This window comes from Myiozetetes cayanensis, unplaced genomic scaffold, assembly GCF_022539395.1.
Source record: "Myiozetetes cayanensis isolate MyiCay16 unplaced genomic scaffold, myiCay2020 scf1, whole genome shotgun sequence".
NCBI classification, from domain to species: domain Eukaryota; kingdom Metazoa; phylum Chordata; class Aves; order Passeriformes; family Tyrannidae; genus Myiozetetes; species Myiozetetes cayanensis.
The window spans coordinates 128893654-128915031 of record NW_026086604.1 but is presented as its reverse complement, the minus strand read 5'-3'; the positions used below and the strand labels follow the sequence as shown (position 1 = coordinate 128915031).

General features: G+C 40.1%; 1 protein-coding gene across 2 annotated transcripts; it reads left to right on the top strand.

Moving 5' to 3' along the window:
• Nucleotides 1-947: 947 nt before the first annotated feature.
• STEAP1 (STEAP family member 1) lies at nucleotides 948-12586 on the top strand. 2 transcript variants are annotated; one of them, XM_050324181.1, is made up of 5 exons: nucleotides 948-962; nucleotides 4011-4115; nucleotides 6053-6565; nucleotides 8028-8192; nucleotides 9688-12586. In XM_050324181.1, exons 2-5 carry the CDS (start codon nucleotides 4023-4025, stop codon nucleotides 9943-9945), a joined length of 1029 nt encoding a protein of 342 aa, XP_050180138.1. In that variant the 5' UTR covers nucleotides 948-962; nucleotides 4011-4022; the 3' UTR covers nucleotides 9946-12586. The 2 variants fall into 2 exon arrangements, with proteins under 2 accessions (XP_050180138.1, XP_050180130.1); XM_050324173.1 differs by lacking the exon at nucleotides 948-962 and adding an exon at nucleotides 3427-3552.
• Nucleotides 12587-21378: the final 8792 nt, after the last annotated feature.

Sequence of the window (21378 nt, the reverse complement as noted above, 5' to 3'; positions counted from 1 at the left end):
GTGTGTTCTGCAATGTCACTAAGGCACTAAATGTCAAAATATCCACTAAAACAGAGATTTCACAAGATAATGATAGTTCACGTCATTGAATGACTAAACTTTCAGGAGACATCTGCCTTTTCAAAATCGCCAGCACAGAGAAGGGAGGGGAAAAAAAAATAAAGGAGATCATGGTATTTGGGGAAAAACAAACTAAAGTGAGGACTGCTGGTATGAGAAGCAGGAATTAACAGAGCATTTTGTCAGGCTCGGAGAGTGACACGTTTGAAAGAACCGGCAGGGAAGGGAGAACGCACTGAAGGGAGAGGTGTCCCGGGATCCGAAGGGCTGCGGGCCGCTGGCGGGACTGGCAGCCCCCGGTCCCCCGGCGTGTCCGGTGCACCCACGCGTGTCCCGGCAGGGACAGCGGGGCTGCCGGCAGAGGCCGGGCTGGGGGAGGCGAAGGGAGCCCGTGGAGGCACCGCACCCCGGTGCCTCTTCCTCCTCCTCCTCCTCCCTGCGGCGGGGCGGGGAGGGCGCAGGTGAATGCGCCCTTTGTCCGGCCCAGGGCCCAGCGGACCCACGGGCGGGCGCTCCTTGGGGTGGCCGGGGCCCGAGGGGAGACCCCGAGGCCGCGCCGCTCTGCCGTCCTGCGGTGCGCGGCTCGGGACGAGGGAAGGGACAGCGGCGGGACCCCGGCGGCGCGGAGGGGAGCGGGAGGGGAGCGGGATGGGCGCGGAGGGCGGGGCCGGCAGGGGAGGTGGAGGCTGCGGCCGGACTCCCCCCCGCCGCTCCCCTCCTTAGAGTCTGGCGGGCGCTCCGGTGCTGATCTGGGGCAGCCTTGCCGCCCGAGCCGCACCGCTGCCCCGCTGCCCCGCACCGCTGCCCCCGCGGACGGAGCCGACCCGGAGCCGCCGCTGCCGCCGCCCCCCCGCCGGCGGGAGCTCCGGCGGGAAGGACAGGCCGGGCTGCCAGCGGCCGAGGTGGGTGAGCCCTGGGCGGCGGGGAGGGGGCGGCCGTGCCCGGAGCCGCCGGGGAGGCGGCCGCGTGGCCGCGCTGCGGCTGCGGCTGCGGCGGGTTCCGGGTCGGGCCCCTCCTGACCCACGGCCGGGCCGGGACGGGACGGGCCGGGCCGGGCCGGGCCGGGCACCCCGGCGGGCTCGGGCTGCCCGAGGGGCACGGCCCCCGGCGCACTCTGGCCCAGGAGAAACGCCGAGCGAAGCTCTGCGTGTCCCATCTGCCCCTGGGCTTTTATTCGGTTTTCCACCGAGCTCAGCAGAATTTCTGAGGAACGGTGAGGAAAGTTGTCGCCTCGCGTGCCGGGAGCTCACAGCGCCCTGCAGGATGCAGCGCGCACTTGGGAAGCGACAGTCATGTCGTGCCCAGCGCTTTCACGCTGTCATTTCCCGATAGTGCCAAGGGAGAGACATGCAGTCACTATCCCGTGCCTCTTCCATCACCTCATCCTTATTATCACAGCCTGTTTATTTTGTCCGTTTTATTTTTTTTCGTGGAGCCGGCCCTCAAACCCTTTACTCAGGAAAACTTGTCATTGACTTGGGATGATGTTTTCTCGTGGTAATGTCTACACAGTGGGGATCCCTGTTGGTTCTTCGTTACAACGAGCCTGTTTTATTGGTACAGAATGCAGTAGTGCGCTCACAGCGTTGGAAACTTGGCTTTCTGCAGCAGGACATCCTCTATCCTCGCTGACAGCTGTTTCCCAGAGCAGAAGGGGTCTGCACTGAGAGTGGACATAAATAAAACTGTTTTCTTTCATAACAGTTGGGACTTAAATGGAACAATAACTGATCAGCCTCTTTTCTCTCACAGGGCTCCTAATATTTTTTCTTCAGACGTGTTCCAAAAAGACACATGCTCTAGATTACTTCTTTCTGGCAATTTGTAAGGCATTGAATAGTGGAATTGTTTAATTATATGTACTTTTTTAGGGTTTCCCAAAACTATTAGTGTGCTTTGTTATTGGGAAATAATTTTGTATTAGCTGGTATCAGAAGCCAAGTGGAGTACCATGGTTTGGAACCTGTGTTTCCTTGCATGCAGTGGCATGGCTGTAACCCATATTTCCATGGATGACCACAGGCATTCATGCACACACACTTTTCTTTTTGTCTTCTGCTCCATAAACTAATAACACTGTATTTAACATGGTCTTGAACATTGTATCCCAAAAGAACTAATAAATCAGCTTTTAGGATCAGCAGCTGGCCGCCTAGCTCATGGTTATTTTTTTTCACATCATGTTGTCATTTACTACATCCTCATCAATACAAACCTTTAGCTAGAAGCTATTACTGAACTCTTAATTTTCTAAATGAAGAGTAATAGCAGCATGAGAATCAAGTGAATGAGGCTCTCCCTTACAGAGCTTCCCAGTTTAAATTATGCTTTTGGACCCCTAAGAGAGTGTGGTAGCTAGAACATAGGCCTCAAAAACAATGTGACTGCCCTTCATATTATGAGTTCTTTAAAAATAGATCTAGAGTTCCCTGTATTGGGGTTTTTTCCAGGTAACTACATCATACTGAGTTCTGTTTGTCAACTATTTGTCATTGTAACAGCTACAAATTCTGTATATTGAAACATATAGAAGTAGAAATTCCTAATTAATCATGGGACTGCGGAAGCTGAGGTTTTATGAAGATATCTGATACACCAAAACTTGTGGTAAAATTACTGGGACTAGCCCTAGGAATAGGGGGAAAAAAATAGAAATGTGCCTTCATCTGTCCATGCTTTCTTATGTGCAGGATATACAAACCCTCTATTAGCTGGTATAGGAAAGGGTTAACAGCCTGACCTTCAGACAGAAGCTCTTGTTGACCCTATTCTGCAACACTTGTCTGAAAGGTTATGCCCAAAGTGAGAGCTTGCTAGCAGGAGGGAAAAATCCAAAGAGAAATACTTAGGAAAGGAATACTTGGGAAAAGAATACTTCAGCTTCAGATGCCTGGTGACCTTAGCAGAGAGCAAACCCTCATAGCAGACAGTAGAATGTAAGACTCATCTACTGAAGGAACCAGACGCAGTAAAAGGGACAATTGTTGAAGTCTGATTTGTCCATATAATTTCCGAAAAGGTTTATGGATACAAAAGAATCAGTAGTTAGAAAAACAGTTTAGTAATTCAGCTGTTCAGTAGGAAGGTACATAGAAGAGGTACCTAGTCATTGTCTTAAAGGTACCAACAGAAGATCACTCTGTAGTGTGGCACCCTGAGCTTCCAGTGGTGTGGTGCCTCTCCTCATGCAGTGTGCAACAGTGTCGTGCACACCTGGGAAGTGCTTGTTGCAGGGTTCTTGCAGTCCTTGTAAAGATACTGTCTTTCCTGCTATTCTAGGATTTTCAGAAACATCTCTTTCTGTTTATCCATTCTCTTCCTTTTTTTTTTCCTGGCATCTGATTTCTTGTAATCCTTAGTAGCTTAGAACCTTTTCTGCTCATACCTGTCGGTGGTGAGAATACCTTGGAACAGCATGAGTGAAGCTCCACCTGAGTTTCTGGACAATCCTGAAGGGAGAATATGCCTCTAAAGCTGCAGAGTGATTGTCAGGTAGATCAATCCTAAAACCTAAAAAATATTAGAAACAACACATTTGCATGGGTTTCTTGCATCAGCAATCTCACGAACTTCCCAAAATCCATCTTTGTAATATTTTACCTGTTATTTCTGTAAGCTGTTTCAAAATTACTTATTGTAATTTAAAAACTTTCAGCCTGAATTGATTAATTCATTCCATTGATGACATGGAGATTAGGCTTAAGTATTATTTTTCATCAGTGATTGCGTTCTGTTGATTCATGCTCTCTCTTAGTCTCTGCTTTACCCAGAAAACAGGCTGAGCTTTTCTGTCCTCTTGTCAGAGGACAGACTTTCCTATCCCTAGTTTATTGTACCTTCTCCAGCAAATGTGTGGAGGAGAGGGAAGAAAACATTTTGAGGGAAAATAGGCCTTAAAATTCCAGTAAGGCATTTCAAAACCTGTTTTACATCCTATGTTTGTTTTGCAGGGAGTTTCCACAATGGAGAAGAAGGAAGGTGGTAACTGTGCTATTGATCAGAATGCAGATCAGAACATCATGCCAAGAAGAAATACAGGAAATCTTAACTACTTGGTAATGTTTCTGTAAAAAAGCAGCTCATATGTCACATAGAATATTGCAGTCTTTGATTCGATTTTGTCCAGAGACAGTGTTCCCATCATACTGGCCTATCATCAGTAGTTTTAAAGGCTTGTCACAATATTGACATGAAGAGATAAAAAGATAAAGAACATCCCATTCAATTTAATCACAGGCCATGACAAAAAAATACACAAAGTTTGGGACAGCTAAAAACTACGTGAGGTTAGCTGCTAATTGCATTTTACCAGATGAGCAAAATTCTGTAGAAATAATTTGGTGTTTTTATACAGGAATATAAAATCTATCTTTGGAGGAACCTTCGTGATTGTAACATTGCATTCAACAAGTTTTCCACTCCACATGAAAAAGTCCAGAAAAACAATTCACTCCAGCATCCTTTGCCTCTGCAACTGCAGATGCACAGAACTAGTTCAAGCTACAACTTTCTGTTCTAACATGAATTACCTCACAGGTTGTGAAATAATGAATTGGGCTTTGCAAACTATCTCTTCAAGAAATAGGTATGTCTCTGGATAAAACTTGGTTCAGATGTGAATCTCATTTTGTATAATTTATACCAACTTCCAGTTCTGCAATGTATAGTCTACACTATTCTTCACAGACTAGAGAATAAAAGTTACCTAGGCTACTCATTCATTGTTACAAATATATGGTGGCTATTCAGCTAAAAATCCTCATAAAAATCCTCATAAATCCTTTTAATTTTACAGTGAGGCACTGTAGGCAAAACAGTCAGACTTTGGGGGGGCTATCTTGTCTCTAATGAGGACTTTACAGCAAGATAGCAGTGTACATTTTTTATTTTCGTGTTCAAACAAAACCCTTCTGTATCAGTGAAGATGAACATGAGGCTTTCACCTACTTGCCTTTTTTACAAGTAGTACTCACAAATAATATTTCCTTAAAACAGACAATGCCTTTTTGCTTTCTGGACCTCTGGACACATCAGGCATTCTAAAACTGAACCATTGCAGAATTAGTTCAGTTTTACTTCATATTTCACAGTAATATTAAAGGGCCTACATGTTTAGTACCTTACATTATGAGTCCTCTGCCTGTGGTTGGCTCTCTGCTGCATCAAGTGCAGTGTCCTGCTGTTGGTACATGGATTTTTATTGTGTGTGTGTACTGACCATGTATCTTTTCCATGAACTAGAACTAAGGGATATTTTTAAAATACATTATCCCAGTTTAAACCAGTTTATAATATTACATTAAATTTTTTATACTAGCTTTGCCTCTTCTAAAGTCAGTGATAATTCTGCCAAGATCTGTGAGCTATTCCTACTTGGCAGCAGAAAATTTAGCTTTTTAAACTGAAGTACCTCAGCTTCACAAAGTTTCACCAAAGTCAAGAGGTCACTATTTGTGAAAGAGAGGAAGAAGACCGCAGGACTTGATGCTGGAGTTGACAGATGTGCAGCTGGTCTAACATGCTGGATCCAAAACATTTCTAATTGCATCCTTATTCCCCCATTTAAATGGCATTAAATTAGCTATGACAGAATGAAATATTTTATTATCTTTAGACTCTGAATGCTGTTACTGTGCATATTATTTGTGCTATATCATTAATTCTGTAGCTGAAATTTGACATTTGAAATCCCTAATTCATATCATAAGAAGCTGAAATAATGCTTCACATAATGTAATCCTTCTTCTCTTGCAGTGTAGTTAACTTCCTGGAATTAAATCTATTTTGAAATCACTGCAGATAATAAAGAAAGGGAAATCTATGCTAAAAGTGCCTTACTCATGTACTGACCATGCTGTTTGAAATAGTGCATATGTTTTGTATATGTTTTCAGTGCAGTGCAGTGTAAAAGCCATGATGGCAACTACTGTCGTTACTGAAGTTTTTAATCTTCTCTTGAACTCATTTTGTATTTGCTTACTTTCATTTCCAGAATGTGGATATGCAAGTCACCAATCCACCAGAAGCAGCTGCACTTTTTGATTTACATCAAGCACACCATTTTGGTGAGTTTGAACACTCTTCAGAACAGCACTGCAAGCAGGATCTGTTCCCTAAGTGGCACTTGCCAATGAAGATAGCATCTGTGATCTCATTATTAATATTTATTTATACTTCTATGAGAGACGTCATATATCCTTTTATAACCAGAAAGGAAAACGTTTTCTATAAAATTCCAATCCTTGTCATAAACAAAGTTTTACCAGTGGTTTCAATTACCCTTTTAGCACTAGTATATTTACCAGGAATATTAGCTGCTGGTTTCCAGCTGTACTTTGGCACCAAGTATAAAAGGTTTCCCCAGTGGCTGGATAGATGGATGTTATCAAGGAAACAATTTGGACTTCTCAGTTTCTTCTTCGCTTCAATGCACGCCTGCTATAGCCTGTGCTATCCAATGAGAAGATCATACAGATACAAGCTGCTGAACTGGGCATTCCAGCAGGTACGATGGGCACACAAACACCAACCCTTTTGTATTCAGAAAATCCTTGGTTTGGTCATTCAAGCAAATCCAGATGGGGGAAAGCCATTTTCATTGCCTTATTTGATTTTGAAGTAGATCCCCAGAGAGCGCTGTTAAGGGACGGAGCAGGACCTAGTTATTAAAGCATGTAATAGAGAGTCAAGAGTCATCACAGCTATGCCAGTGTGTATTAAGTAATTTTCATTATTTGGGGTTTTTTAATGTCTCTGTAAAATGCACAAAATTATAACTGCCTCACAGGAACATTTAAGTCTTTGGCACACTATTAGTTTTAGTGTGGATTAATCTTCTCTGGACCAGTGGAATCTACCAACAAAAACTGACCACTAAACACACCACTTCTAGACATCTTCTTTGCAAAGTGAATAAGCCAACAGTGAAAAGGGCTGAGCTAAATCTCAATAATCTGTATTTGCCACAAACTAAATTTGTGAACACTGATTGCTTCATAATTGGATTGATGCACACTACCTTGTTAAAAAATAGAATTTCAGTGATGCTTCTGAGTCGTGGGCAATATTTGGCTTGAAAAGCTCTCTAATGTTCTCTGTGACTAGAGAGTTCCTAATCCTCATTTATCACTTTGAGTGCTGTAAGTATTGCAGTATAAAGAGTATTCCAATATAAGGTATAGACTAGAAATGCACGTTTTTATTACCTCCAAAGTCTGATCTAGAGTTTCATTAAAAGCACAATATGATGTTAGCAGCTTTTTAAGAATTCTGTGAACAGTCAAACTACCTGTTGAAAACTGACATCAGCCTTACTGGTAATCTGACTTGAATGGATTACCAGATATTTCCATAAGATTCCAGTTTCCAAGATGCAGAAATTACCATATTTGAAGCACATTTTGCTATGGTGATCACTAGCAGCATCAAAGGGCTAGTGCAAGTAGTCATAAAGAGGAGAAGCTTTGACAACAGTTTATTGAAATCACAAACATTCCAAGTTGTGTTTTTTAAAAAAATAGAGCTAAACAATTTCCCTGGCAGGATACTACCGTTAAGAATGCCTGCTGAATTAGCTCCCTGAAATAGTGCTGTTAATATGTTTCCTATTGTTATAATCTTCCTGATATGGTATTTAGCCATAGATGGATTATTTTTTTTTGTCAAAGTTAAGATTTATCCTTCTGTGAAGGCACGCTAACAGGCCTCAGAGCTGGTCTCTCCTGGGTCACGACACTGATGAAGTCTAAATTCTTCTCCCTCAAGCTCACCTTTGCTCTGCAGTTACTGGTTGGAGACTTTGTCATCAGGAGTAAATAGCAGTTACATTCAGAGACATTCAAACAAACTAAAATACTGCGTTTCTTGGCTTATTTCCTGGATATTGTGGTGAAAATAGTGAAATTGTATTTCACACAAATAGCCAAGTGTGCCAGTCTGTAATTTTAAATAAGGTGTTCCTTTGGCAGGTCAAACAAAAAAAAGAAAATGCCTGGATTGAACACGATGTTTGGAGAATGGAGATTTATGTGTCTCTAGGAATTCTGGGACTTGCTTTGCTGGCCTTGTTGGCAATAACATCAATTCCATCTGTCAGTCACTCTTTGACCTGGAGAGAATTCCACTACATTCAGGTGCGCATAATGTCATTACTGCACGTCATTAGCCCCATTTGTAGAACTGTGTGTTATCAGCTAAGACCATTAGGAGTTACAAATATCAAACACAGAGGAATTAGTGAAACCAATCTAAAAGTTTGTTCTGTACTCTTTGCTAATAGCTTTGTGAGAAATGTTCTTTTTATTTGCTGTTTTGTCAGGAGGACAGGCTGTGGTGTTCAGGGTATAAAATGGGACAAAAGAACACTCCAAACCACTTTTTTTCCTCCTCTTGACTTTCTGCCCTATGTTCTGCTGAATTGCAAGTAGGTGGTATTAAACCAGTAAATGTTGTTCCCATACAACAGGGTGTATTCTGAAAAGGAGGCATCCTAGAACAGGTGCATAATCAAATCCAGCCAGTCTTGAGTTTACTACAGCTGTGCTTGTTTCCTTCACACAAGGTTTGCTCTTAATTCTCTTATAGCATATGTAGTAATAATCAGAGGTGTTTCTGCTGACATCAGTATGATCACACTAGAGTTAAGCAAGTGTTCAGTCATGCCCCTGAACACCAAAGCCTGAAATTCAATAACCTAGTAAGCATCTGGCTTTTGAAAATTTGATTTAAATTTTAAAAGTAGATCTGAAGTGTCTACAATTAGTAGATTTCATGTTCTGCGCACTCTTTGAAGTCCAGAACTTTCTTTGTAAGGGAAGTTTTCAGGTATATGGAGAATATGGACAGGTGAGGAGGAGGGAGTTTCCAGATGCATGACTCCTTCAGTATTGAAAGACAATGGTGAAGAAACCCAGAAAAGTAGCACTACTGTGTTAGACTTACTTTATTAACAAATAACCTTTATACTCAAAAATCATATTCTGTACATTCAGTAGTTTTTGATTTTGCTGATGAGTACAAGATTGTTAAGACATGTTAAGTGACAAGAAACTCAAAATTACTAGTAACTCTAGCATAAAATTTCCTTTACTTCTGAATTTGATAGACAACCTCAGCCAAATTTATCACTGTATGTGAAATGAAAGACTTGAGTTTCCTGTAGTTGTGCAATTGCTTGTGTCATAGTACTAGACTTAGTAGTTTGTGATTTTAATTTAGCTTAAATTTTTTCTTTGCAAGTAATCAATTAAGCCCTTTATATATCTCCTTTTGAACTCATAATAATTTATAAATAAAGTAATTCAGGATACAGATGACATCTATAAATTGAGATACTGAGAACTGACCCTTTTTCAGGAATAGCCTGTAATCCCCTCTGTATGTTAGCTAAATATCATAGCGATATTTGAAAAATGGGCCTCATCTGTTTTCTTTTACAGTGGCATAGAGAGGTACAGTTGGATTTTTAAATTATAGTTCTTATATTTTAGTTTGAAGCCAATGGTCTCTTTTCTTTGACTTGCATGTTGTTGGTTGTGACCCTTCCTGATTTCCATACTTGCTTAACAGTACTCTTTTTGCCAAGTTGGGAAAAAATAAATAGTTTACTGTTTTCTTTCTCTTTTTCAGAGCAAGATGGGATATGTAGCTTTGCTCCTATGCACTGTTCATGCACTGGTGTTTGCTTGGAATAAGTGGGTCGATGTTAACCAATTTATCTGGTATACACCACCTTCATTTATGATAGCAGTTTTTCTTCCTATTGTAGTTCTGCTTTGTAAATGTATACTGCTCCTCCCATGTTTTAGGAAGAGGATAAGAATGATTAGATGTGGTTGGGAAGCTAACACACAAACCAATCGAACCAGCATGACTTCCAGACTGTAGATCAAATATGGATCTATGTATGTAAATATGCTCAAGACCATGAAATGTTCACTCATGAGCTCTGTTTTCACATTTTCCGTAGATGTTTCTTTTTCACATTTCATTTTGACTTCAGGACTACGGTATACTTGATGCAATTTTGACTTTTTCTAAGACAGAAGATGGAAACATTTATTTTACACTTTAATCTGTGTTTTGGTATTTGATCATTTCTTTCTTCTGACTCACTGCTTCGAGAATCCAAGGGTTTCATTGTCTCAATCCTAATTCTTTTGTAGGCAAAACCAAACATAAATCATTGCTCCAGATGACCACACAAACTAAAAAAATTATTACAACACAGAACCCAGGAATGCTTTTTGCTTCTTTAAATCTCAGTATTATAATGGGACAAAAACCATTCCCCCTTATCACCTGCATCCTGTGTTACAGTCTGCAGAATGGGGACCTTGGCACATGAGCCAGACAGAAACTGTGTATTCCCTCCAAGTCTTGAACTTAGACAATTGGGCAAGCAGAATTACAGGGAACTTTACAAGGTAAATATATCCTGAGGCTTGGGCACAGTTTTAAAAAAGAGTTTTTAAACTCAGATCTCCCTCTTATACAGGACTAGGTGTGTCTCTGTTTACTTGAAACCATGAAACATTTCCCATTTTTTTATTCCATGAACAGGTTCTTTTGTTTTTGATGCTGGAAATTTTCCATGCTTTGGACCTAATCCTGCAGCCCATTACATGTGCTAAACTTTATTCACACAAATTATTCCAGTGGGATAACTCACATCAGGTAAATGTGTTTTACTGTTTACTCTAGGGCCAGCACAATTGTGTGACTAGAAGAAAAACATTAAAAATAGACATTTGAACCTTGCCATTGATTTGGTGAGATTTCCATGTAAAATGGCTTCCAAATGCATTTGCTTTTGCAGAAATGTTCATAATAACTTATAATAAGCTTATTAAACCTCACTTTCCTTATGTTACATAGGTCTGGCTGAATGTTTTAAATGAATAATTCATTTGTTAGTATCTATTTAAAAATATGTTATTCAGTAGTTAATATTTTCAGCCAGCATCAGGAACATTTCTGCCAGTCTCCCTGAAGGAGCTGACTGGGATGTGGACTGCTGCTGCCACCTATTGCTCTAATCATCTGAATGAGAATTATAATTGGTAGCGGCTCTGGTATTAAAACAAACAGGAAAACAATGTATGCCTGGTGCTAATGATTCCGTTGTACCTTTGTGGACTTTCACACTGAGCATAAATAACAGACAAATTAAATAGCTACAGGGATATTACATTTTGCCTTTCCCTGGTTATTACAATTCAGTTATTGCAACTTAAAAGTTGGCCTTATTTGCACATAGTGTAGCACTGTGAAAATAACTGGGGAAGTGGTGGGCTGTATAATGTAGAGGGAAATAAGTGGCATTGTGTATCAAACCAGTAATGCATGACAGAGGCAAAAACTCTAAAATACAGGAAACTAGTCTGCAATGTTAATCTAAGCAATTTCTAACAGGAAAAATGTGGTTCTCAATGCCTTTGCATTTACATTTCTATAAATGAGCTAAATCAAATCTTTTATAAGTCATAAGCTCTATGCACTTGTTACAGAAGGTAGTGTAAGCTAGCATAACTTCATTCATTTCAATCAGTTAATATGGGTTCAATTCCTAATATAAATTAAAGGTGAAAACCAATTTCAAGATTGTGACATACCATCCAGACTGACCCATCACATACTATCCAAGCTGGTCACCATTCAGCTGGGGACATTAAGCACACTTCAGACTTTTCTCTCTAGCATTGTCCAGGGACAAACACAGAAGTGTCTTCTATCAGCTGAAATTTGCATACAGTCTGCAAAAACTGTTCTGAAAATCACACATGACATCCAAACATTCAAGCATATTTTTCCCTACTGATTGTTTCAAGTATGAGCCGGGTTTTCTGTATCACATCTAGCCATTTCTCGAGGAATTACCACTGAATGCATATAGCCAGAATTTGAAACCTCTTGTCAAATCTTCCCTGCTTGGTTAGTCTTTCGTAAACTACTTCTAAGTAACTCACTTCCCAGTCTGCAGGCTGCCCAGGGAAGTGGTTGAGTCACCACCCCTGAAGGTATTTAAAAGAATAATGTACATGTGGCACTTAGGGACATGGTTTAGTCGAGGGCTTGGCAGTGTTAGATTTGTGGTTGGACTTGATGATCTTAAAGGTCTTTTCTAACCTCAAAGATTCTGTGATTCTATTTTCAAGCTTTTAAGGCATTCAGATATAACAGTGAGGGAGGAAGGTCATGTAGGCTTTATAAAAGGTTACAGAAGAAAATGGTATTGACAGTATTTAATTTCTCCCTTTGTAACAGCCATGATTTAGTTTGACACTAATTAAACTAAATGCATATGTACCTTTTAATTTATGTTTATGTACCTATTTCAGAATTCATTGTATTAGCATGCCTATACCTACTATAACATGTTAAATCAATGTGTGTGCACATTTTAAGCATTTATTTGTATAACACTAAATACTTTTATAAATCTCTGCATCAATAAATGCTTCAATGTATGCTGTATCTGCCATTGTGTCATATACATCCCAGGTGGAAGGGTAAAAAGGCACAGCAGACTAGAAAAGCTGCTGATATGAACAATACAAATGGCTTCAGTCAAGGAGAACCATTCTCTCCATACTGGTGAAGAGCCTGGAGCCTCCAAAGAAGACAAAAGAATCTGTCACTCGAGTGGAAGTGGTTTTGCAATGCCTCTACAAGGCCTGCAAAGTAGTTGTTACATGTCTCCAGTATATTTAAGTGAGAGACACAGAATTCAAACTGTGGAGGTACACTCATAAATTGTTGAAGGGGCTCAGGAATTTTATGCCAAGTTCACTTGGGCTAGTCATATCCAGAATACTACTCCCAAGAAGTGATACCAACAGTCAGCGGTCGGGGAGCTAAAGCCAGGGCTGTGCTTGCTGTGATTTAATACAAATTCCTGTTAACAGCAGCATTTACTGCAAGCAGTCACTCCCTTTGGCCACTCTTCTCTCAGTTCTGCAAGCCTTTAAGAATGTGAAGTTCATCAGACCAAAGCATTGGATCCAGTCAAAAATTAAGGGAGAGAAAAGAATGTTTCAGCCAGATCCATTCACGGGTCTGATTCACCTGACAGTCATGCACATATGGCAGCAGGGAGGATGGGAAGAGGAATGGCCTAAAGAGGCACTGTAACTGAAACCAGCTTAAAATGCATTGTTCCAAGTGCTCCTAAAAGTCAAAACTTAAGTTACTTCATCCTATTTCAGTAGGAAGAATACTTCATTGCTTCACTTATTGGTCATGTTCTTAGTTTTCCGTGAATCAGTGGGCAAAAATGTGCTCTAGAAATTGTCATCAAAAACCATATAAAACTGATTGACCTCTACATGACTGTAGGCTTTGTGGTTTCATTTGTAGAGTTTATCTCACATCTCCCCATCTTTTCTTTTATATCCACAGTTTCTAGTACTGTCCCTTGATAACACAAAATGTTATGTTAACCATTTTTGAAATTCAAACTGCTTTCTTTTAAGCTGATTTTCTTTAAATGAAATTAAATGAATAATTTAAAAGAAAAAACAAAAAGATCAGTTTTTGAAAACATGCTGCTTCACCCATGGAGAATGTAAGCTGCTGTAGTCACTGTAATTGTCTGACAATGGCTGACCAATGCCACTGATTTTTTTCAGTAGTGAGAGGAGCTTTTGGTCCCATCAGCATGCTCTGTTGTTAATGGCAAAATTATTTCTTTTGGTGAGACTTTGGACTCCTTAAAACAAGTCTCATTGAATTCAGTTGCATCAGGGTTCAGTTTATGCATCTTTTGACCTTTTCTGTAGGTTGAATGTAACACTTGAATGGGTGTAGTGAGGTTAATTTATTAAGTTGGCATAATAAATTTTCAGATATTTTGAAATGAAAATATATAAAACCAATCACTGGACAAAATTCTATAAACATAAAAAAGACCACAGCTACTTCCAATAATGATGATGAAGCAGAAGATACAGTTGGTTTGTCTTTTTTGTTTCTTTTTATGTATCTTTCATCTTCAGAGCATGAAAGTATATTGCTGAGATAAATATGCTGTCTTTGACCTAGTTCAAGATGTGTAGTCTCTGTGGGACTGGTAGAATACTACCACTGCTACTGATAGAAGTATTTAGTCCTTAAATTTATTTATCTGTCAGCTCATTATTAAAAAAGTAGAGAGACAAGTGTGGGTTTTTTGAACTGGACAGTCAAATTTGTAGTTTACAATCGAGAGCAGTCCTTATATACTTGCTTACACTGTTTTGTTTAATGTACTTTGCTGAAAAAGAATTTTCCATGTGAATATCTCCATTACTTGAAATGCTGACAAGTATCTTATTGCTGCACTTAAGGAATGGCCACATAACTATCTCTAACTGGCCACATAACAATCTTTAATTATTTCTCTGCCTTTTTTTTTTCAGTCACATAGAGTTGCATTTCTCTCTTGTCTGTACCTGTGCACGTACCAGAATAACTTTTGAACAGTGCACCTCATTCATTCAAAAATATTCTAAATGCTCTAACAGGAAATCCCTAAAAAGCAAATAAACAAGAAGCTGGAATTGGAAAAAAACAAGCCACTTGCAGGGCTCCTCAAGCATCTCCATAAAAATTTAGGAGTTTAAAAATTGTTAGATGTTAGCCATAAAGTAATGACGACTTTCCCTTGTGCCTTCTACTTTGCAGTCAACTTAGTACATTCATAAGGATATGAACATCCTAAATTATTTATTTATTCCCAGATAATTAATGACAGATAAGAGGGTATTCTGGGGCAGAGGCAGGTTGGGACTATGAAGCTATGCAAAGCTTATTTCTAAGTACCTCCCTGAAAACTCTTCCATATAATTGAGTTCTTACACCTTTCTGATACCGAGGTGCTAAAAGAATAGGGTGATGAGGAATGCCAATAGCAAGGAAGAGAAAAAGGAAGTACATTGGGTAAATGGGAATGAGATACACTTAGATCCTAGAATGAGGTGAGGGTGGGTGGGTGAATGAATTAGGGGGAAACTGTGAGCCTACAGAAAGTTTGAGAGTTGGAAGGGGGGTATTATGTATTGACTGGCCCTTTTAATGCCCCCTTCCTCTGTTTTCATATTTCAATCTGATCCACCTTGATCCTCTCCCTTCCCCCATTTTTGGTCCTTTCTCTAAGCATCCCACAGTAAGTCTTGCACATTCTTAAATAATAATTTTCAGACAATTCTTTTCCCCTTGTGTACTATATCAAGTTCCACATGCCTTTAGAAAAACACCTTTTCAATTCACATTACCTTTCAGGGGAAACAGTTTCTTGCCTTGATCACCTTGCTGCATTTTGCCCCAGGGACAATGATCTGATCATTCCCCTTGGATGGTCTTCGCAGTAGGCAATTTTGTTTCATTTTCATTGATTAGCTTGCTGGGATTCCTTTGCTTGTTACTGCTCCTCTGACCCTCCTTAGACCTTTGTGTTTGCCATGATTAGCTTTTGATCATTTAACCCGACAAAACAGAGAAGAGCTGCTCACATGATCAGGGTATGGAGCCGCTGCTTTACAGGAAGAGACTAAAAAAGTGGAAGCTCTTCAAATGAGAGGAGAGAAGATGGAAGGTGACAAAATCAAGGTTTACAAAATACTGAGGAAAGTGTCCAAGATAAATACAGAATTGTTATTCACCAAATCCACGTTATCAGGAATAGAGAGGATTCAATTGAACTAGAAGGAGATCAGTTTACAACTGATTAAGAAAGTGCATCCTTCTGCAGTGGACACACAAATTCTGGAGCTTGCTGCCACGAAGGGCCATGGAGGCAAACAGCATCAGCAAGTTCAAACGGAGGTTAGACAAACCCAGAAACAACAGCCCCCAAAACAACACCAAAGGGCTTTGCAGGCATGTACCCTATGACATCACTAGGGTAAATATGGATTTAGGAGGAAAGTACAAAATACAGTGGCCAGGCTTTCACACTCTCCTTGAACAACATTTTGTTTTGCTGCTCTTGAATGTGTACTAGTGGGTTAGACAGCCTAGTGGTCTGACCAAGTATGGTGTTTCTTATGTTCCCTTACCTCAAGAGGAAATCTCTCAGACTAACACTGGCTGGAAAATAAATATGTTGGGAATGACAAATCCTAAAGAAAAGACTACTGCCTTCATATTGAAAAAACTGCTTAACTCTCAGGCTCTGTAGCAACTCATTGGTCTCAGTTCATAGCTGTGGAATTAACTACATAAATCTTCACAGGACTGGGAACAGAATTAGCATTTAATTGCTCTGTAAAGATAGAGATTTTCCTCTCACAGTGCTGAGTTGCTGTTGAATTATCATGTTTTCATTTTTGTTTGCCAGGGAATATTTTACTCAGCTGGCATGATCCTATTCAGTGAAACAGAATGTTCAGAATCAATTAACTGAAGACCTAACCTAATAATGACAAGGTACATGTAATAAGGAGATTATAAATATTTTACACGTTAAATGACATATTTCTACATTTTCACCACCATGATGATGCATACTACACAGAGCAGTACCTGCTGGGGCCCAGCCTGCTGGAAAGCAGCTCTGCAGACAAGGACCTGTGATCCCTTCCAACCTTATCAATTCTGTGATTCTGTGATCTTAATTTTTATTTCACTTCTGCTCTCAGGAAAAGCTGTGATCTGCAGCTTTGTGATGGAAATTTGAATTCAAAGAACTAAAATCCTATTAGTAAAACACACTAGTCCTAGGCTGTCAAATGGTGGTCAAACCACAATCCAGCCTATGCTACTCTCAGCTACTTTAGTATTCAGGGAAGTATTATCGTCTTTTGAATGAGTTTTTCAGTTTTGCAGTATTCCTGGATGCAATTGTTTGCATTATAAAAATAATCTATTTTTTCCCTGGCTTTGAGTCTAACAATTATTGCACGCACAAGATCACCCTTTTAGAACCTACTGTCTCATTTAATAGATGCCTTCTAAGATGTGCAGACACAAACCAAGAAGAAAATTTCTAACCTTCTAATTCTTACTCCACAAAGCAAATGTTGTTTCAGAGAGAAGTGGAAAGCTCATACGTGATTTTGTGCTTCCCATGAAGCCAAGAACAAAGGTGCTGAAAGCCCTCAACTTAGCATCAACAATAGTTATGGAAAACCATAGTCAGAGAAAGCTAGGAAAGGTTTCCTTCCTTCAGCTTTTTTCTGGTGAATAAAATTTATCTGATTAATCATAAAATCAGAAACAATCCTCACTGTTTTTCTACTGGAATTTTTATTTTTTTTTTTTTTTTTTACAGGGAGGTGTAGAACAGATTGTGGAGCAATCATCTACTTTGGATTAATTGCCCTTAGTTTGTATTCTCTCTTGTGAAGAAGGAGATACTTTGTGTTCTTTCCCATGCCTTGCCAGTATTTCTCAACTACAGCTTATTAAATGTGCTTTTCTTCTCTTTTCTTCATTCTTTTTTTTCTCTATTCTTTTTCCTTTCCTTTTTCTTTGTTACATTTTCTTCACTTCACTTCTCTCATCTTCTCTCCAATCTTCTCCTCCCCACTCCTCTTTTCTTCTTCTCAAAAGAATATCTAAGTGTTTTTGTTCATCTACTTCAGTTTGTGCTTCTTTCTTTGCTTTTGGCTACTGAAATTTAGATCCTACAAGGTCTGAAAATGTAGTGATATCCAGAGAGCTAGTGAAAAGGGGACATAAAAATTGATGAAATCTAAAGAGTGAAAGAAGAGATTTTAGTTGAGGCATTCATTTATTTTTTATTTTTGTTTAATTAATAGTTAGGGTGGTGGGGTTTTTTAATTTATTTAACCAAAAAAAATTTTTTCAAGTAAACAATTACATCAGATCTCTGCAGATCCATTTTGTCCTTATAAAGAATGGGTAAGAGGTATAAGTTTTATTTTTAGATTAATTGCAGGCTGCCATAAGAAAAAATTAGATGGTCTGAATGTTCCTGGCTGGGAAACACTGTATTTTTCTGCTAAGTTACGAAATTAGCTTTGTTGAGGGTAGTATGCCAAAAACTATTGTATTTGGGTTTGTTGCCCTGAGAGGAAGCAAAATTTTTTTGTGTTTGTTTTCACTCTCTTGCCATGGGGAAATCCCCCGGGCTTTGCTTTCCCATTGCCAAGAGGAAGAACCAGAATATCTGTTCCATTTGCCAGTTGGAAAGTCCTTTGTTATGTTCCATCCCATAAAGAAAGAAATAATACTACTACCCTGGACTTTGATAAAAAAAGAAAAACACCTGCTAAAAAAAAGTAATCCCCTTTTCTAACAGATGGTTTAAGATACCCGTTTAACAGGGTATCTGAGAATTATGCAGACATAGATCTTTGTATATAATTTGAGATACCTGTAACTATCCAATTTCATCCTCTCACTAAAGAGACATAGTCCAATTTTGCTGTGAGCTTAAGTATACAAATGGTATTTATATACCCGCTGCTCTCATGCTAATCTCCGTGCAAAACAGGGCCATCTATGCTTTTCCTGATTGAATAGATCAGCATTACACAGCAATGGAAGGAAGGCTGTAGTTGTTTTAGTCCCGATTTCAAACAAAAATTTTCAAACTGCAAAACCTCAAAAAGGTGCAAGGAAAGCACAGGAACAAGTTAAGTCCATCAAACTGCCTTGATTTTAATTTCTGAATGTACTAGAAACCACTTTAGTGGTATCTGTTCAACAGGCTGGTAAATAAATGACCATGATTTAAAAGTTCCCTCATTTACCACTGTTCCAAAGGCTAAAGCTGGGTAGATTTTCACACAAGAAAGGAGAAACAGCTGTAGAAGAAATTAACATTGTAGGTGACAAGTGACACTGAATGACACCCGTGGGAACCCAAGTGGGTTAGGAATGAAGGGCCAGAGTCAGAACTGGCACACCCTACGTAGTGCAGGCTGGAAGGCAGAACCTGTGATGCTTTACCAAGAAAACGCAGCTCATGAGAGCTCACAAGCCAAACAGCTTTACAAGAAACAAGTAGCAAATCAAGGATCGTTAACCATATACTACCTGTGTAAGAAAAAAAGCTCCCTCCTTGTTAAAAAATAAACACAGATCTAATGTATTGTCTCCTAACAGTCTGAGTCTTCTGTTCGAGACTTTATGCTGCAGTAATAATGTAAAAAAAATCCTGCAGGAAAGCAATGACAAACATTCAGGTTTACAGCCTTCTTATTAAGGCTTTAATTCAAATAAATTAAGAATTATAAGATTGTGACTACTCTGATTGTGTACGATGCATCGTCATTTCGAGGTGCATGAGTTAGTCTCATGACTAAATATGCCCATTTTAATGTAAATAACCTTCTGGTAACAAGAGTCACATAAGGTAGCGTATCAGCCACAAATAATGCAGGAAAGAAAAATTATGCCTTTTTCTTTTGATACATTTGTTGGCTGGACTAAAAATTTTTGAGCTCATACTATTATAGCTGTGCTGGCTACTGAAAAACAAGCCTAGAACGACAACCTTTGAATCAATAGCAGAGCAAAGGAGAATATTAGAGCAAGAAACTGAAGAGCTGACATGCTGGTTCTCACCATGGAAAAGGCCGATTCCTTTCTGAGTAGTCTGTCAATGGAGTCACCTTTTTGTTTACTTCTGTGGGGTATTGACTCAGTCCTCAGTGTCTTGGAGCTGAAAATGCAGTTTGGAAAACTAGGCAACAGAATTTCTGTGCTCCTGTTTACCAAATAAAAAATAATTTAAAAATACATGTTTTCAATGTCAAGAAAATTACTTATTTAATAATTGGGACGGGAGAAGAATGGCTTCTGAACTACAACAGGAAAGTGTCTCAGCCCTCTTTTCAAATTCTACAGCATGGTTATCATGACTATATATTGAAACAAATGTTTGAATTGATTATATGGTTCATTCACTTAATGCACTATACAAAGTCAGTATGCACACACAGAGGATGAAAAGAATTAGGTTCAGTGTTTCAGTGTGATCATATGGCTTCTTTTCAATCATCTGTGCATGTGTCAATTTTTTCGCTGCAACATGAAAGACATACATCTTCACGTAGGTTGGTCAGTTTTATTGCAATAAATACAAAGGGTTGAGGGCTGTGCATTGTCACATATACATACATCTCAATGAGAGATAGAATTTATTTGGTAAATCAGAAAATATTAAAATAAGAAGCTGTGCTTTTTCAGAAAAAAGCTCCATTTGTCTTCAGCTGGAAGTTTCCTTGTCAAATAATGTAGAATTCAGATCTTGAGGATAGCTTTGCTTTTATATGGCTGAATCCTGTATTTCTGATTTTGCGTAACACTGAAATTAGAGCACAACTGCCACCCACACAGAGTACAGTGGTCACACAGTGAAACACTCCCCACACCCAGGAAGGTGCTCTGGGCCATAGGGACACTCAACATCCCCCTCAGAAATTACAAGGGTGATGAAAAGCAGGAAGAGGTTGCCCAGAGAGGTGGTGGATACCCCATCGTTGGAAACATTCAGTCAGGTTGGAAGGAGATCTGAACAATCATGCTCATTGGGTTCCTTCCAACGCAGCCATTCTGTGACATAGGATGGTTTAATCCCTCACCTGCAGCCCTGCAGCTGGAACTGCTTGCAGCAGCACCCTTCTGCCAGGAGAGGATAAGGAAAGGAGGCTGGTGGTGGGTTCCCACTGAAGAACCACCTGGGCCAGGGCAGCTCGAGGCAAGGCAAGGTCTGGGAGGTGCATTTTGCCCTCAGGGCTGTGAGCTCCCCTGGAGACTGGCCAGGTACCCGCACTGTGTCAATGGGACCCAGGTCTGGCTCTGCCTGTGCTGGGGATGTTGCGCAGGCTAGAGGGGTTGGGGCTGGAGCAGTGATGATGGCTGGGGCTGAGGGCACTGCGAGGCCACCCACGCCCCTCTCCCCATGTGCCACTGACCCCTGGTACTGTCACGAAATCACAGAAACATAGAGTCGTTAGGGTTGCTTGGGACCTCTGGGGATCATCTAGTCCAACCTCTCTGCCAAGGCAGAGTCACCTAGACCAGGTGACACAGGAACACATCCAGGTGGGTTTTGAATGTCTCGGGAGACTCCATGATCTCCCTGGGCAGCTGTTCCAGTGCTCTATCACTTCCTTGTGTTGAGGTGAAACTTTGTGTGTTTTAATTTATGAGCATTGCTCCTTGTCCTATCACTGGGCATCACTGAAAGGAGTCTGACACCATCCTCTGGCACTCGCTTTTGAGATATTTATATGCATTAATGAGATCCCCTCTCAGTTTTCTCTTCTCCAGACTAAACAGGCCTAGCTTCTGCACTCTCTCCTCATAAGAGAGAAATTCCAGACCCATAATCTTCTTTGTGCCTAGCCGCGGGACCTCCTCCAATAG

Bases quoted from the DNA above. Each gene is read 5' to 3' on its own strand.
- STEAP1 (XM_050324173.1), top strand. From the start codon at position 3,523: ATGCCTCTAAAGCTGCAGAGTGATTGTCAG. The intron at 4,116-6,052 runs GTAATGTTTCTG...TTTCATTTCCAG, and splicing joins CAGGAAATCTTAACTACTTG to AATGTGGATATGCAAGTCAC. The intron at 6,566-8,027 runs GTACGATGGGCA...TTCCTTTGGCAG, and splicing joins TGAACTGGGCATTCCAGCAG to GTCAAACAAAAAAAAGAAAA.